Genomic DNA, 18,437 nt, shown 5'->3' with positions numbered 1-18,437 from the left:
GAAATCCCCTTACCAAAACATTATATGGGGACTTCTGTAAGTGGTCCAGTGGTTGAGACTCCAAGCTCCCATTGCAGGGGGCCTGGGTTCAATCCTCGGTCAAGGAACTAGATTCCACACACCGCACTTATGCCCCAATGAAGACTGAAGGTCCTGCATGCTATAACTAAGACCTGGTGCAGTCAAATAAGTAGAATGAAACTCAGTTATAATGATAAAATAAGCAGAATAAATATAAAGAAATAAAATTAAAAAAAACAACAACAACAAAAACACGTCTTGTGCTATCAGGACCCTTCGTCGCACTTTCTGAACTCCCGTCACTATACATCAAGGATGTAGTCACATTATTGAACTATAGGCTTCAGAGATTTTGAACTCATCTTTCATTGGAAGGAGTTGTATTCATCATTCCACAGACACTTAACCAATGCATATTTTGTGGCAGAGATATTACTACCAAAGAAATGGTAATAATGAATTATTTTTATTTAATTATAATAACGTAGGTTAATAGTGTCACCATTCTCTTACATTGAACTTTACTGTAGAGTTATTCAGTGGAAACAAGTGGTTGCTGTGATTATTATTATTATTATTTTTTTTTTTTTTGCTGCGAATTTTTACCTTAGCCCTAGCTTACTTCCTGTCATGAGAGTTATATATCCATTTGTCCAAAAAAGAGGAGAAAATTTAGCCCCCCTCTTGTGTCCATCAGGGAGAGCAAAAACCATCTACATACCTCGAGGCTTCGCCTCTGTCTCTCAGGGTTCTTGGTAGGAAGTCAGTGACACCAGTACAAAAAGGCCGTTTTTCTTACTTAGGATTTGGTCTGCTCTCTGGAAACCAGTGGAGACACTGAAGTTTTCTTTCCATAATGATCTGAAGTGTTGGTAGTTACCGTCTCTGTGAAAACTCGTTAGGAATGAGTTCTTTTCCTCTGGACTGGGAAGTCACAGGCTGGAGCTCACAGTGGAACAACAGGCCGGAGGATCACAAAGCTGCTTTAACTCTCAAATTTATTTCAGCCTACTTCTGCCAGGAGTAATTTCAGTGGATATCTCACTGAGTACAGATGGTCAAGGAGAGGGAAAGTGGCCAGGGGTAGGGGTGGGGAGACCCAGCAATCCAGTGGAGCCCACACCGGGGAAGGACCTGCAGGGGTGAGCATATCCTTTAGGAATCTTTGTTTAGTTAGTTTGTTTTATTGTGGTAAGATATATATAACATAACATTTGTCATTTTTAGGTGTATAATTCAGTGGCATTAAGTACGTTTATAACGTTGTACAACCTTCACCACTATTTCCAGGATTTTTTTCAGCATCCCTAATAGAAACTTGCTACCTGCCACACAGTAATTCCCCACATCCCCCACCCCCCAGTCCCTCGTAACCACTGTTGTACTTACTGTCTTTGAACTTGACAACTGTGAGTGCCTCATACAAGTGGAATGGTAGACTATTTGTCCTTCTGTGTCTGCCTTATTTCACTTTGCCTAGTGTCTTTGAGGTACATCCATGTTGTAACATATATCAAAATTTCACTCCTTTTTATGGCTGAATAATATTCCATTGTGTACATAATACACCCGTTTGTTTATCTGTTCATCTTTCAATGGACTCTTAAGTTGTTTGCATCTTTGAGTTACTGTGAATAATCCTGCTATGAACACTGGTGTAGAAACATCTTAGTTCCTGCTTTCAATTCCTTGGGGTATAGATCCAGCAGTGGGATTGCTGGATCATATGGCATTTCCATGTTGAACTTTTTAGAGGAACCTCTGAACTGTTTTCCACAGAGGTTGTTTTCCACATTCCCACCAGCCTTGCACAAGGCTGGGAATCCTTGTTTTGACCCCTCTGAATGTCACCTAACTCTGATTTGCTCACCAGGCCTCATTCCTCACTGGGTTTCCCATGAGTAACTGTTTTTCACTATCTGGTGAGCTGGCTGTGGTTGGGGAAAGGAGCGTTTTTGTTGTGTTGTTACCTGGTTGGACATGGCAGCCTGTTGATGAAGGGTAGGAAGGCTTCCTGAGGCCTGGCTGAGGGTGCTGTGGTCTCTGGGTTCTCCACTGTAAGGGAAGCCGCATGGCAAAGGCTCACCCTCCCTCCAGAAGCAGTCTACTTTCCGTCTTTTCATTCTCTCGGTAACCGTCTTAATAGCTGCTGGGTCGTCTAAATGAAAAATTTATCTAGTGCTGCTCACCCAAAGGAAAGGCTCCTCACATGTCAGATATTATTTTACCAATTATCTTGGTAACTTCTGTACTTTTCATTTCTTCAAGCAAAGGTTAGAATTATTTGAGCCTCCATAACCTTCAACTTTCTGCACCTTTTTATAATTAGTAACAGTAAACTAAGCAAACTTTAGAATTATTTGAAATGCTATGACACCTTCAACTGCATATATGTTTGTGTCTGTGAGTGTGTGCTTATATTTGGACATGATTCTTTTCCTTCATCAATGCATATAAAGCCTTTCATGTAGGTTTGCCAAATAATCATTTTTATGGAAATCTAAGATTTTTAAAAATTAGTTAATTTAATTAAATTTTAAATTAATTTTTAAAATTAATTGATTTAATTGGAGGCTAGTTACTTTACAATATTGTAGAGGTTTTTGCCGTACATCAACATGAATCAGCCATGGGTGTACATGTGTCCCCCGGGCCCAAACGCCCTCCCTATCTCCCTCTCCACCCCATCCCTCTGGGTTGTCTCAGAGCACCAGCTCGGGGTGCCCTGCTTCATGAATTGAACTTGCACTGGTCATCTGTTTTACATTTGGTAATGTACATGTCTCAATGCTATTCTCTCAAATCTTTCCACCCTCACCTTCTCCCACATAGTCCAAAAGTCAGTTAGTTCTTCACATCTATGTCTTTTTTGCTGTCTTGCATATAGGGTCATCATTTCTTTCTAAATTGCATATATATGCATTAATATACTGTATTGGTGTTTCTGTTTCTGACTTACTTCACTCCGTATATTAGGGTCCAGTTTCATCCACCTCATTAGAACTGATTCAAGTGAGTTCTTTTTCACGGCTGAGTAATATTCCACTGTGTATATGTACCACAACTTCCTTATCCATTCATCTGCTGTTGGACATCTAGGTTGCTTCCATGTCCTAGCTATCGTAAACCTATGAAAGCTTTTATATTGTCACCTTCGAAACATTTGTATGAAGTAGGTAGCTTGGGCACCATTTTTTTGGCAGATGAAGAAGTGAGCAATGAGGAAAGCTGGACCTGCCTGCATTCCCTTGGGGTATGATGTGGGAAAGGCCAGTGTAGACTGGGTACCACCATCTGTGGTGGGAGCTGTGTAGACACAAGTGGGGGCAGAGACATCTGCTTTCATTTCTGTCTCTCTCTGTAGCCTTATACTTTTTGGGTCCTCATTCTTTTTCTCTTCCTGAATTACTATGCTGGATATGGACATAACTGTCCCACATCACAAGTTGTCGTCTCCCCATACCCTCACACTTTACAAAATACACACTTTCTTCATCTGGAATCCCCAGTATGGAGATAATCCCCATTATCCCCAGGGATTTGGGATAATGTTTTTTGAAAACTGTAGTGCTTCAGATGCTGTCTGAGCCTGTGTGAATTCCCATGGCTTTATTGCCTATGGAAATTATTTGACTGTGTGTATACTAATATAGGGGCTTCCTTGATAGCTCAGTTGATAAAGAATCTGCCTGCAGTACAGGAAACCCTGGTTTGATTCCCAGGCCAGGAAGATTCACTGGAGAAGGGATAGACTACCCACTCCAATATTCTTGGGCTTCCCTGGTGGCTCAGCTGGTAAAGAATCTGCCTGCAATGTGGGAGACCTGGGTTCGATCCCTGAGTTGGGAAGATCCCCTGAAGAAGGGAAAAGCTACCCACTCCAATCCATTCTTTTGTATAAGAATCAGTGTATTTTCTCCATTTTCCAAGACATGACATTTTTTGGTGGATGTCATTTGCCTCTTAGCATTGATCTCTCCATTCATTAATGAAACGATGGTACATCTTGCAATCTGGGCTTCTCAGAGCCAAGGACTTTGTTTTCTCATCCACTCTTGGTGGGGAATTGGGTATTAGAGAGGCAGGTTCTGGGACTTAAAAGACAGGTTCAAGTGGCTGCTCGCTTTGCCATCGTTTCCTCATCTGTGCCACAGGAGTTCAGGAAAGATGAAATAATAATTTTGAGCACCCCAATCCAACTTTCAGCAGAGGCTCATTGCATGCTAACTATAATTATTTCACCAAAAGTTTAGGGACTTACTCCTGAAAGTTCAAGGAACACCCTCTTGACGAACATACAGGGGTTGGGTAATACCACGGGCAGTGCTTAAGCTGGACACATTACTGACCCCTGATGTAAAACACCTGTTTCTGGATTAGAAAACGAAAAGTGAGGTTTGTAACCCACCCTTTGTCTCATTTTTGACAGAATAGACAACTCTCTCTCTATATATATATATATAGAACCTAGAAAGTTTAAGAACAAATAAACCTTCATGCCATAAAAGCAGCTTTATAAAATGTCACTAGTTTACTGCATCTGTATAAAGAAACGCAGCACCTTGGACCCAGAAGACATTAGTTTTTAAAAGTTTCTTCCTTGGCTAATATCAGGATATAGTATGATAAGTTAGATTAACGTATTATCTTAGCTGTGGCTTCAGAGAAAACAGGGAGGTCCTCAGCACAGAGGCGAGAGGACCCTCCATGCCGTCTTGAATGCCCTTGGAAGGGGAATAGGACCAGCCACTGCCTTGGTGTTCTGCAGCTTTTCACAAACTTGGGGGAAGGGCCCAGGCTCTCTTGTGAGGTTTTTCGCCCATGGGACAAATGAGCTAAGCAGTACCGCATTATTGGTTGTGTGTGTGAGAGAGAGAGAGAGAAGCTCATAGTGGCAGAGCTGAATAGGTCCTGCCATTTTGCTTTACATCTGACCAGCCAAGCCACTGCCTTCTCTGCTTGGGCCTCTCAAGGAGGCAGTTCCCCCACTGCCCCCGACAGAGACCCACGGCGATCTTCTGGGATAGTTTTTCCTGAGTGTCAGTGATTTGTACTGATCCAGCCTCCAAGGGGAAGGGGACAGGATGAAATAGAGAATTTATTTTTATATTATGTCATCTCGTGCAGAGACTGCTACATAATCGGGAGTCGGAAATCGAAAGGATTAGGCCGTGAAGTCACTCTGCCCACGAGCTGGGTTATAACACACTCATTCATTGTAAAGCAACAGAAGCCACTGTCGTTGCCATAATTTATTCGTGACAGAGTAAGCTCGCGGAATTAAGCAACTTGGAGTTCCCGTCTCTGCTGGAGAAAGCTGGGGAAGACCTCTGTGAGACCTCAAGTACCACCACCGCCTTCCGGAGATGAGCACAGAGAGGCCCAGAGAGGAGCAGTGACTTGCCCAGGGTCACGCAGCAATTCAGGGCCGTATCGAGGGTTAGGAAATGGGTAGTTCTTGATACTGTCCTTGGGTCTTTCTAATCCATTTCCTGATGACACAGTGGATAGGATTTTGCTCAGATTTCCTTCTTTAGGGTTGAAGTGAAAGGTCTTTCACTTGTCCAACCCCATTCTGTTTTTCCAAGTAGGTTACAGGTAGCAATTGTAGAAATTGAGCAAGAGATGCTGGAAAGCTAGTTTGTGGAGTAGGTGGTTTTCTGTTTCTTTGTTTTTTGGTTTGGTTGTCAGGAGCACTCTCAGTGCACAGCCTAGAAACACCTCCCGGGAAATGATCGTTGGTTCTCCAGGGAGTGCTGTGCAGTGGCCGGGTCTCTGCTTGCTGATAAACGCCCTTTTGTAGGTTCCTGCCGCTGAGAGTCCATTCAGGAAAGGTCAGCTGACTTCTTTTCTTTCATTGATATGTGACACAGAGTCATGGAACTGTAACTCTAGTGCCTTGACATGTTCCCAGAGTAAGTTAAATGTGTTTGTTTTTATTTTAAAAAAAAATTTATATAACATTTATATATATAAGGTTTATATTAACTTTAGTTTTTGTTTTTCTTCCAATTTTATAGAAATGTTATTGACATGCAGCCCTATGTAAGTTTAAGGTATACAGTATAGTGATTTGACTTACTTACATCATCAAATAATTACCACAAGTTTAGTGAACATCTGTCATCTCATATATGTGCAAAATAGAAGAAAAGAAAAAAAAGTGTTTCTGGAGCTACTGGTAAAGAACCTGCCTGCCAATGCAGGAGACATAAGAGATGTGGGTTTGATCCCTGGGTCAGGAAGATCTGCTGGAGAAGGAAATGGCAACCCACTCCAGTATTCTTGTCTGGAGAACCCCACGGACAGTGGCGGGCTGTGGTCCATAGGGTCGCAAAGAGTAGGACACAACTGAAGCAAGTTAGCACCCTTGGCAAATGAGGAGAACTCAGGATGTACACTCATAACTTTCATATTTAACATACAGCAGTGTTAATTATATTTCTCTTATTGTACATTATATCCTTAGTATTTATTTATAACTGGAAGTTTGTACCTTTTGACTGCCTTCATCCAATTCCTCCTCCCCCCACCCCTCATCTCAGGTAACTACGAATTTAAGTTTATATTTACCTTATAAATTTTATGCGGCAACAGTCTGAACATAGAGGATGATTTTAAAATAAGATACTCCAAGGATTATGTAAACACTGGCATCTCTTCAGGGAGGCATGGAGGTATTAAAAATTTGGTTACTGTGACTTATTTGTGTATTCTATGTATTGTACTTGGTGCAGTATCAAAAGATGTTTCCTGGTTTTGAATTAGAGAAAAGACAGGTCTGGGGGGTGGGGAGAGGCTGTCATTCTTGATCTGATCTAGGGAATTTTATGTTCCTGAAGTCTATAATTAGGCGCTTCTGTTGATTGTTTATTTATTAAAGCAAAAGTGGGGGGAGAGTGCCACGGAGTGAAAAACACTGGATGGTAAACATCTGAGTGTGGCTTAAAAGCATGGGCTGCAAAGAAATGGAAATTCATTGACTTAATTGGAAGAGAATATTTATAGCAATTGAATGATCCAGTAAAATTAAAAGCCTGGCTTCTTTCATCTTCAGAGACCTGTTGTAGTAAATGCTCTTCTGAAAAGCCCTTGCTTGCGGAGTGGACTTTGCCATCTAATGTCTGGCCTCCTAGAGGTCAGTGATTTTGGCCCAACCCTATCACTTGACTTGTATTTGCTAAGCCCTTTTTTTTAATGGGGGCAGGGTGCAGAGCTTTGAAAGGTGCTGAAAACATGTAAAGGAAAAGTACTCACGCACACCAAAGTTTTCTCATGTTTTAAATAGTACTACACTTTGATTGGGGCTTCCCTGGTAATAACGCAGATGGTAAAGAAACGAAGCAACGCAGCTTTGATCCCTGGGTCAGGAAGATCTCCTAGAGGAGGGCATGGCAACTCACTCCAGTATTCTTGCCTGGAGAATCGCATGGACAGTGGAGCCTGGTGGGCTACAGTCCACAGGGTCACACAGAGTCGGCCACGACTGAAACAGCTTAGCACAGCACACTTTGATTTCAGTCACTATTACAGAGGATATCTTATGAGAAGGTGTGTTTGCAAATCTTACTCTCAGGCCTGTTCCCATTCACCACCCTGCCCTCCTGTTTCCATTCAGTTCAGGTCAGTCGCTCAGTCGTGTCCGACTCTTTGCGACCCCATGAATCACAGCACGCCAGGCCTCCCTGTCCATCACCAACTCCCAGAGTTTACTCAAACTCATGCCCATTGAGTCAGTGATGCCATACAACCATCTCATCCTCTGTCATCCCCTTTGCCTCCTGCCCCCAGTCCATCCCAGCATCAGGGTCTTTTCCAATGAGTCAACTCTTCCCATGAGGTGGCCAAAGTATTGGAGTTCGAGCTTCAGCATCAGCCCTTCCAATGAGCACCCAGGACTGATCTCCTTTACGATGGACTGGATGGATCTCCTTGCAGCCCAAGGGACTCCCAAGAGTCGTCTCCAACACCACAGTTCAAAAGCATCAATTCTTCGGTGCTCAGCTTTCTTCACCATCCAACTCTCACATCCATACATGACCACTGGAAAAACTATAGCCTTGACTAGATGGACCTTTGTTGGCAAACTAATGTCTCTGCTTTTTAGTATGCTATCTAAGTTGGTCATAACTTTCCTTCCAAGGAGTAAGGGTCTTTTAATTTCATGGCTGCAATCACCATCTGCAGTGATTTTGGAGCCCCAAAAATTAAAGTCTGACACTGTTTCCACTGTTTCCCCATCTATTTCCCATGAAGTGATGGGACCAGATGCCATGATCTTAGTTTTCTGAATGTTGAGCTTTAAGCCAACTTTTTCACTCTCCTCTTTCACTTTCATCAAGAGGCTCTTTAGTTCTTCTTCACTTTCTGCCATAAGGGTGGTGTCATCTGCATATCTGAGGTTATTGATATTTCTTCTGGCAATCTTGATTCCAGCTTGTGCTTCTTCCAGCCCAGCGTTTCTCATGATGTACTCTGCATATAAGTTAAATAAGCAGGGTGACAATATACAGCCTTGACATACTCCTTTTCCTACTTGGAACCAGTCTGTTGGTCCATGTCCAGTTCTAACTGTTGCTTCCTGACCTGCATATAGGTTTCTCAAGAGGCAGGTCAGGTGGTCTGGTATTCCTATCTCTTTCAGAATTTTCCACAGTTTATTGTGATCTACACAGTCAAAGGCTTTGGCATAGTCAATAAAGCAGAAATAGATGTTTTTCTGGAACTCTCTTGCTTTTTCGATGATCCAGGGGATGTTGGCAGTTTGATCTCTGGTTCCTCTGCCTTTTCTAAAACCAGCTTGAACATCTGGAAGTTCACAGTTCACATATTGCTGAAGCCTGGCTTGGAGAATTTTGAGCATTACTTTACTAGGATGTGAGATGAGTGCAATCGTACGGTAGTTTGAGAATTCTTTGGGATTGCCTTTCTTTGGGACTGGAATGAAAACTGACCTTTTCCAGTCTTGTGGCCACTGATGAGTTTTCCAAATTTGCTGGCATATTGAGGGCAGCACTTTCACAGCATCATCTTTCAGGATTTGAACTAGCTCAACTGGAATTCCATCACCTCCACTAGCTTTGTTCACAGTGATGCTTTCTAAGGCCCACTTGATTTCACATTCCAGGATGTCTGGCTCTAGGTGAGTGATCACACCATCATGAGTATCTGGGTCATGAAGACCTTTTTTTACAGTTCTTCTGTGTATTCTTGCCACCTCTTCTTAATATCTCCTGCTTCTCTTAGGTCCATACCATTTCTGTCCTTTATCGAACCCATCTGTGCATGGAATGTTCCTTTGGTATCTCTAATTTTCTTGAAGAGATCTCTAGTCTTTCCCATTCTGTTGTTTTCCTCTCTTTCTTTGCATTGATCGCTGAGGAAGGCTTTCTTATCTCTCCTTGCTATTCTTTGGAACTCTACATTCAAATGGGAATATCTTTCCTTTTCTCCTTTGCTTTTCGCTTCTCTTCTTCTCACAGCAATTTGTAAGGCCTCCTCAGACAACCATTTTGCCTTTTTGCCTTCCTTTTCCTTGGGGATGGTCTTGATCCCTGTCTCCTGTACAATGTCACAAACCTCCGTCCATTGTTCATCAGGCACTCTGTCTATCAGATCTAGTCCCTTAAATCTATTTCTCACTTCCACTGTATAGTCATAAGGGATTTGATTTAGGTCATACCTGAATGGTCTAGTGGTTTTCCCTACTTTCTTCAATTTAAGTCTGAATTTGGCAATAAGGAGTTCATGATCTGAGCCACAGTCAGCTCCCAGTGTTGTTTTTGCTGACTGGATAGAGCTTCTCCATCTTTGGCTGCAAAGAATATAATCAGTCTGATTTCGGTGTTGACCATCTGGTGATGTCCATGTGTAGAGTCTTCTCTTGTGTTGTTGGGAGAGGGTGTTTGCTATGACCAGTGTGTTCTCTTGGCAAAACTCTATTAGCCTTTGCCCTGCTCCATTCTGTACTCCAAGGCCAAATTTGCGTTACTCCAGGTATTTCTTGACTTCCTACTTTTGCATTCCAGTCCCCTATAATGAAAAGGACATCTTTTTTGGGTGTCAGTTCTAAAAGGTCATGTAGGTCTTCATAGAAGCGTTCAATTTCAGCTTCTTCAGCACTACTCGTTGGAGCATAGGCTTGGATTACGGTGATATTGAATGGTTTGCCTTGGAAACGAACCGAGATCATTCTGTCGTTTTTGAGATTGCATCCAAGAACTGCATTTTGGACTCTTTTGTTGACTATGATGGCTACTCCATTTCTTCTAAGGGATTCCTGTGCACAGTAGTAGATATAATGGTCTTCATTTCCATTAGTGTCTTGTGAATTCTTCCACTGTTTGTGCAAACTGAAAAAACTGAATATTTTAATTTTCCTCCTTTTCTTATAAAAGATGACAGCTGTTGTTATTCTGCACTTTGTATTTACATTTAATGAAATAACTTAAAATTTCTGTTGGCGTATAGTTGATTTATAATGCTGTTTCAGGTGTATAGCAAAGTGAATCAGTTATACATGGACATATATCCAGTCTTTGTTACTATAGATTGTTTTCTCATATACTCAGAGTAGCGAGTAGAGCTCCCTGGGCAATACAGTAGGTCCCTTAATGAGATACTTTAATGCGCCTTCCATGTCAGAACATACAGAGCCACCTCATGATTTTTAGAGGTAAATAATATTCCGCTGCATGGAAGTGTCAGTTACTAAACCAAGCTTCTGTGAATAGTCTTATAGATTCTGTCATTCTTTTATTACAAAGTTGCAGGTATATCAGCTTCACCCACTTGCAACTGTAACTACAGAGCAGTTTCCTGAAGAAAGGGTCAAAATTTTGATCAGAGAATATGTTCACACATACTTGATGTTGTTGATTGCGCTTCCTAGGGATTGTTTTATTTTGCTCTCTTTCCTACAACATAGAAGAGTTTTACCAACGGAGTGAGTTTTCACACTGTTGAAATTTTGCCAGTCTGATATGCAAACCATATCTCAATATATATTTTACATTTGCATGCCTTTTTTTTTTTTTTTAATTTTTTTATTAGTTGGAGGCTAATTACTTCACAACATTTCAGTGGGTTTTGTCATACATTGATATGAATCAGCCATAGATTTACACTTATTCCCCATCCCGATCCCCCCTCCCACCTCCCTCTTCACCCGACTCCTCTGGGTCTTCCCAGTGCACCAGGCCCGAGCACTTGTCTCATTGCATGCCTTTTTTAAAGAGTGTGAGATGAGACATCTTATCCATTTAAAGGCCATTTGTATTTCTTTGTTTGCAAACTGTATCTTCCTGTGCTTAACTTACTTTTCTACTGAGTTGCTGGTCTTTTGTTATTAATTTATAGAGCGCTTTATCTAATAGGGAGATTAATTAGCTCTGAGACCATGATATGATCTCCAAATATTTTTCTCAGTTTATCATTTTCTTTAGTCTTTAAGGTTTTGATTTGCCACACTTGGAAGTCAATTTTTATAAAGCATATTTTCTTCCATTCTTTCTTTGTTGACTTCCAGATTTTGAGTCACAAAAAGCATCCTCCACTATCCCCCTTCCACATACACATACAAAGTTGAGTGCCTTTTTTTTGCAGAATTATGTAGGGTTTGTTTTTTTTTTTTAACATTTCAATATTTGCTTCATTTGAGGTTTTTCCTGCTCTTTTATAAAGCACAGACTCAACTTTGTTGTTGTTGTTGTTGTTTTCCAGATACTACTCAATGATCCTGACCACTTAGTTAAAAAGCCTACATTTACACCCAATTAAATGCTTCCCAGGTGGCACTAGTGGTAAAGATGCAGGAGATGTGGATTCGATCCCTGTATTGGGAAGATCCCCTGGAGGAGGGCGTGGCAATCCACTCCAGTATTCTTGCCTGGAGAATCCCATGTACACAGGAGACTGGCTGGCTACAGTCCATAGGATTGCAAAGAGTTGAACACAACTGAGCGACTTAGCACACACAGCAGAAATGCCACATTATGAAATGAGCATTTTGTGTATGAAAAATAGCCACTATTTTTTTCTGAAACAGGAAACCATGGGGGGAAAAAAAGAAATCATGAGTCGGTGTTTTTGTGAGGGCAAATTTTTTAAGGTCTTCCTCTTTTAACTTGAGACATCTCTTTCATTTTCTCCTCTGAGGGTAACATTTACTCACAAGTGAATGAATGAAGTTAACCCATCTGTACGTTTCTAGGGGGATGATACAGTTTTGCCTCTTGACATAAATCTCAAGATTTATCTTAATATCTCGTTTCAGTCAAAGTGAGTTTTCTCTTTATCACAAAGCCTGAAGCAAGACAGAAGCATTTCTTGTTACTTCAGAGCATGCCATCTGTGAGCCCTGGGGACAGGGGTCCTCAACATGTGGTCCCCACACCAGCAGCATCTGTGGCACCCGAGAACTTGGAAATGCAACTTCACATCCTCAGCCTCTAGAATCACAGATCTGTGCTGCAGGGTCCAACAATTTGCGTTTAACAAGCCTTGTGGGTGATTCTCAGCGTGCTTAAGTTTGGGACCCATGGCCTTAGAAATTATGTTCAATCTATGAATGGAAAATTGCAACCTTAGTGCACTGCCTTTAGGGTGGATAGGTTTGATCCTTATCTTCTTGCCATGGGAAAATTAAAGACTGGTAAGAAATGACAATATCTGCACTTTAGCAGTAGTAGTCTTAGAATAGACATCTTTCTGGATTCTCCCAGAAGTCACAGAGATAATGTCATTAGTGCTTTGGACTAGTACATCTTCCATCCAGAATTCAGCTGATTGGGTCAGTGCTTCCCTTTGTCATATAATAAAAAACCAGCAAAACTGGTTTCTATCACACGCTAGGAAGTTTTGTAGCATTGAAGACCTGCCTTACTCCTACAAAAGCATCACTGTTCCTTCTGTCTGTTGCCCTTCTGCCTTTAAAAATAATTTGGTATCAGAACAGAATACATATTTCCCTCCGATGAGTGTTCACTGTACCAAAATTGTGCTTCTATTTGGCAGGTTAAGGCAGACTTCCCATAAACAGCAGTACCTTCTGAGCCTAATTGCCAACCAGGGTTTACCTTAGAGCCATAGTTCTGAAACTTTGCTAGGCGTGAGACTCAGTTGCAAGGCTTTAGAAACTCTTCCTACCCATGCAGCCACATGGATGGACCTCGAGATGATCATATTAAGTGAAGTAAGTCAGACAGAGAAAGACAAAGAAAATATGATATCACTTATATGTAGAAGCTAGAAAATGATGCAAATGAGCTTATTTACAAGACAAAAATAGACTCAGACATAGAAAACAAACTTAGAGTTACCAAAGGGGATGGTGAGGTGGGGATAAATTAGGAGTTGGGAATTACCATAAACACACTACTATATATAAAACATAAACAACAAGGACCTACGGGATAGCCCAGGGAACTATATTCAATATCTTGTAATAACCTATCATGGGAAAGAATCTGAAAAAGAATATATATTCCTTTTCAGAATATATATATTCATATATATATTTTGTACACCTGAAACTAACACAGCATTGTAAATTAACTATGTTGTTGTTGTTTAGTCACTAAGTCATGTCTGACTCTTTCGCGACCCCATAGACTATAGCCTGCCAGGCTCCTCTGTCCATGGGATTTTCCAGGCAAGAATACTGAAGTGGGTTGTCATTTCCTCCTCCAGGGGAACTTCCTGACCCAGGGAACAAACTTGCGTCTCCTTCATTAACAGGAGGATTCTTTACTATTAAGCCACCAGGGAAGCCCAAATTAACGATACTTCATTTTAAAAGGCTTAAATAAATGAATATGAAAAACAATTTTGCCACCCAAACCACACCCATATACCTAATCAGTATCTCAGGGGTGGAGCCCAGGCATCAGAATTATTTAAATGTCCCAGTTGATTGCAATGTATGTCCAAGTTTGGGAACCAGGACTTGGGTGTTTATTTTACCGTCTTCCCGGATATTACAACAAAGACTCTTAACAGTGACCAGACATCACATGCAAGAAAAGGGTCCTGAAAATGCTAAATACAATCAGAACAAGAAACTTGTAGTTGAAACAGCAACTGGCTTGAAACTTAAATCACCTGCTTTGGGGATGACTTTCTCATCTTTTGACGATTCCAGGTGGTAGCATGTGTTTCTCTCCAAACCCCCTGTATTTCGTGGTAACAGTCTTGCTGATTTGGTTGGCTGCAGAGAAAGTGACAAAGTGCCAGGTGGGTCATTATTGGACTTTGCCATTGGCTCTGCTTTCATGCATTTAGTGGGTTGATTCCAACCCTCTTTGGAAACTTTGAACTCCCGAAGGTTCTGCTATCTGAGCGCCTCTGGGAAAGCCGTGGTCCCTTTCAGATCTTTTCCTGCCTTTTGCCCATCAGATACTGCTTTCTCTACAGCAGAAGTAGATAATCAACGCCTAGAAGTCTGTGACTTTATTAACTGACTGCCATATAATTTTCTCTGTAGAGAATCATAGTTGGCCGAAAGGGAAGGTAAAGATTGAGTGCAAACTTTCTGAACATTCTGCATTCCCTGAAGACAGGGCACTGTTCATAATAAAGCAAACATTCTTTTGCACAAGCCCTGAGGCAAGGGTGTCCCAAATGCTTTGACAAGGGTGCCATTTGGTCATAAACAGTGTGATAACAGGGTGGGGACAGAAATGAAATTCTCTCATGCCTTTTACATCTCCAGACAAGTCTAGCACCAAACCCTGAGGAACCCAGGGAAAGAGCTTGGGAAATGATCCAGAGGTTGCTTACATACCCCCACACACACGTTGGCCATTCAAGTTTAACGGTTGAAGCAGCTGGGGAGAGGGCACAACTGTGTTTGGCTACAAAGTCAGTCACAAATCAAGAGACTTTTGCTCTTCTTAAATTTCTGCTTCAGGATCTATACAGCTTTTGAAGTGTCTTTATTTTCATAACTAATCTAGTAAAAATTTCTGGTGAATTTAGCACTTCCCAGGGTCTGGTTAGAACCCTCTTATGGAAGGGATCTTGCTCAGAAATGTAAATACAACTGAACTTTATTAGTAGATGAAGTTTCAGAGATGTTCACAGGCATTAAGGCTCTGGAACAGTATTATAGGGATCTTTCTAGTCCTCTCTTCACTGTGTACAAACAAGGAAACTGAGGCCCAGAAAGCTCTGCTGCTTGGCCAACGTTTCTTGCCCTTCCTCCACAGTCTCACTGTTAAAAGAAAAACCTTTTTTTAAAGTTATATTTTGTGAACTGACAAAAAGAATGATATACTACTGTGGTAGAAATAACAGTAATGTATATGTTCCTGTAGCTTCTTATTTTATTCCCCTTTATAAACCACTCTGAGAATATCAAAATAAAGAACGTTCTCCAAAATTGGAATGTGACTCAAATAGCCCTCTTTTCCTCTCTGCTTTTTATGAAGTGGCTGCCTACACTGCACATGTCTTTCAGTGAGCAAATGCAATTGTGAGTACAAATAGAGATTTTTGTGAAAACTCAGTGTCAGTTCATGAGTTGAAAAAAGTACCAAATTACAGGATTCATTAATAATATGTTTAATAAAAACTATCCAGGTTTTTTTTCTTTCGATTGGTTCCGTTTATTCTATAAAAATCTTAACATCCTCAGGTCAGTGAACGTAACTGGTTTGCAGAGATCAGGAAATTTGACTTATCACACAGATAAGTTGTTATTTTTAATAACTAGGTACTTACTGCACCTTTATAATAACTAATTGTGGAAAAGTTTAACACAAGTTATAGGAGTCCCTAGATGAACTCTGAAGTGAGACCTCCGGCCATTCTTTAATGTTCGCCAGAGGTCCTAGGTCAAGAAAAGCTATGCATTTCCGGTTTGTGACCTCACGTTGCTCACCGCGAGATTTCCTGGCCGAGAAGGCGCAGGAGGAGGATTGGTGAGAGGTCGCGATGCAGGTACCACTTCAGCGATGAGGAGCGTGCTTGTGATTCGTGCTTCCACCATGCCGGCATCTGGAAGTAAGTTCAGTCGTTCCTCGGTTTCCCCGGGAGATTGGGTCCAGGACCCTTGCGTATACCAAAATCCCTGGATGCGGAACCCACTGAGCCAGAGGGCGGACTGTATACAGACTAAGGGAGAAATTGTTCTCCAAGTTGTCAGGTTCAACTTGAGTCATTTTCGTGATCTCTCTTTTTTCTCCCAATTAACATAATATCTATCGAGATAACATCCAGGGCTCCGAATAAGGTACATAGGCTAGAGGAAGTAAAAAGATAAAAGGGGTTATTAAAAAAAACTCACTTGTAAAAAAGGAGACAAGCTCCATTGGCCCCTAAAAAAGAACCTGATTTATTCCACGACTGAGCTTAAGCGCTGTTCAGATAAATCGCTGCTTTTCCTGTAATTACCAAGCTGCTGAATAGAGCCAGGTCCTTGATAAGCTTTACAGTTTGTTATTGATTTTCATCATTACTAAAGGTTAACATTTATCATCATCTCCTATACAACGCAGTAGCTTTTTTTTTTTAACTCGTTGAGATAAGAAACATCTTTGCCCACATGCTCTTTGAATTCAGTATTATCAAGTTTGTACGCTTTTAGAGCTATTGTAGCACCAGTGTTCAGTCCCACGTTTTTCATAGCATTTATTCCTAGTATGTTTGCAAGATCTTTTTATGTGCGTTTGGGAAATGAACCGATTTCATATGTATTCATTAGCCATCACTGCCATAGGCCTTTCTGTTTGATTTTCTTCTGGACCTCAAAGGTAGTGGCTCATTATGAAGTAGAAAAAGCTAAGACCTTGTTCTGAACCTTTCCTGGGTAAGTGAAAGGATTCTGAATTATAATCTCTATCAAAATGTTTACTCATGTTAATATAACAGGGAATTAAAGTCCATTTCGTGTGTCAGAACCTGAGAAGTCAAAACTGCAAAAGTGAGTGAGAGAATTTGACTCCTTTCAAAGGGTTATATCTTTTTCTATCTTGATGGTTGTTTTGTTTTGCCCTGCAAATCTAAAAAGAGAGGATCCATGCTTTGTGTTCCCCAGACTGAGGGCTGTTTAAAACCTAGGTCAGGCAGCACCTACTCTTCAGGAATTGCTCCGCAGCTAAACCAGGGCCCCCACTCAGCCAGCCGACTCCTCTCCTCCCTTGCCTCAGACCATTTCTCCATTTCTTCAGCTTTAGAAAATTCACTAGCTGTCCTACTTGCTGAGAAATTTCTATTCTTTATTATTTAAAGAATAAAAATTTAATGTTTAAAGAATAGAAATTTAACATTGAAAATTCAACATTTTAAGAGTGTTGAATTCTCATCTTAGAGCCGATACATGTCTTATGGGTATTATTTTATTCATTTTCCAATGAATCCATTCTGTCTTTTAAACTCTGGGAAGTTTCTCAAGAATAGGTAGGCCTGTTGGTAAAATTCTGTCATTATAAAGCAGGTAAACTTGCATTTCTTTGCAAGTGGGTAGTTCATTTAAAATAATTTGTTCCCCAGAAACAGGAAGTTTCTGTAAAAGTTATTGGGGAGGAAACAGAATAATGAGGGTCTTCTATCATGTGCTCCCTGTCTGGGTGTTTTAGGGTGATTCTCCCATCTCAAAAGTTGTTTAATCCCATGTTTACTTTGTTGGGGATCATATGAATTGGGATCTATGTTAAATTTTCCATAAGTGTTTGCTCTTCAGTGATCTTGCCACGAAGAACACCAGTGGGCGAAATGAATTTACAGGGATTATCTGAAGAGACTCACTAATCCCAGGATAACCTATAAAAACCAAGACTCCCTTATTACCATTTTATGGAGAGACTACAATCAGCCCTTCCTATCCACAGGTCCTCCATTTACAGATTTAACCAACCTCAGATTGAAAAAATATTCTGGGAAAAAATTCCAGAAAGTTCCAAACAGCAAAACTTGAATTTGCCATGCACACCAGCAACTATTTACATAGCATTTACATCGTATTTACAAAGCATATCAGATTTTATAAGTGATCTAGAGATGATTTAGAGTATATGGGAGGAATGTACATAGATTACATGCAAATACTATGACATTTTATACAAAAAAATTGAGGGTCCTTTGATTTTGGTATCCTGGTTGAGGAGCAGAAGGGTGGGGAGGCAGTCCTGGAACAAATCTCCCTGTGGACAATGAAGGACAAAGGAATTCCGAAATTCTCCAGTTACTACTGTATTATGTTTAATATTGTGCTTCTAAATAGTCAGTGTATGTGAGAATTGACATCACTATGTTTACATTGGTTTTGTTTTTTTTTAATAAAAATAAATTTTCATCTTAACAAGTGAAAAATTTGTCAGAGGACCCACCTTTCCTTAGTTAAAATAATCTATATGAAAGTACACAGTAGGCATTGGATAATCAATTTCCTTTCTGAAAATTTGAAAGTTACCTAATTA

At 40.7% G+C, this 18,437-nt stretch overlaps 1 protein-coding gene across 4 annotated transcripts in view; it reads left to right on the top strand.

The window, feature by feature from the left end:
* Positions 1-18,437, top strand: part of E2F3 (E2F transcription factor 3) — an 83,336-nt gene that overhangs the window by 34,644 nt on the left and 30,255 nt on the right. The window contains exon 1 of one of the 4 annotated variants that reach the window (XM_043908423.1): positions 13,687-14,253. The exons of the other annotated variants lie outside the window; for them this stretch is intronic. Coding sequence (XP_043764358.1) covers positions 14,170-14,253 — 84 coding nt within the window. The 5' untranslated portion in view covers positions 13,687-14,169. Of the gene's footprint in view, positions 1-13,686; positions 14,254-18,437 lie in introns of those variants that run through there. 4 annotated transcript variants of the gene reach the window in all.

The sequence above is a fragment of the Cervus elaphus genome, chromosome 7, assembly GCF_910594005.1.
Source record: "Cervus elaphus chromosome 7, mCerEla1.1, whole genome shotgun sequence".
Taxonomy (NCBI): Eukaryota; Metazoa; Chordata; class Mammalia; order Artiodactyla; family Cervidae; genus Cervus; species Cervus elaphus.
The sequence above is the reverse complement of the archived record's forward strand: the minus strand, read 5'-3'. Positions and strand labels throughout refer to the sequence as shown.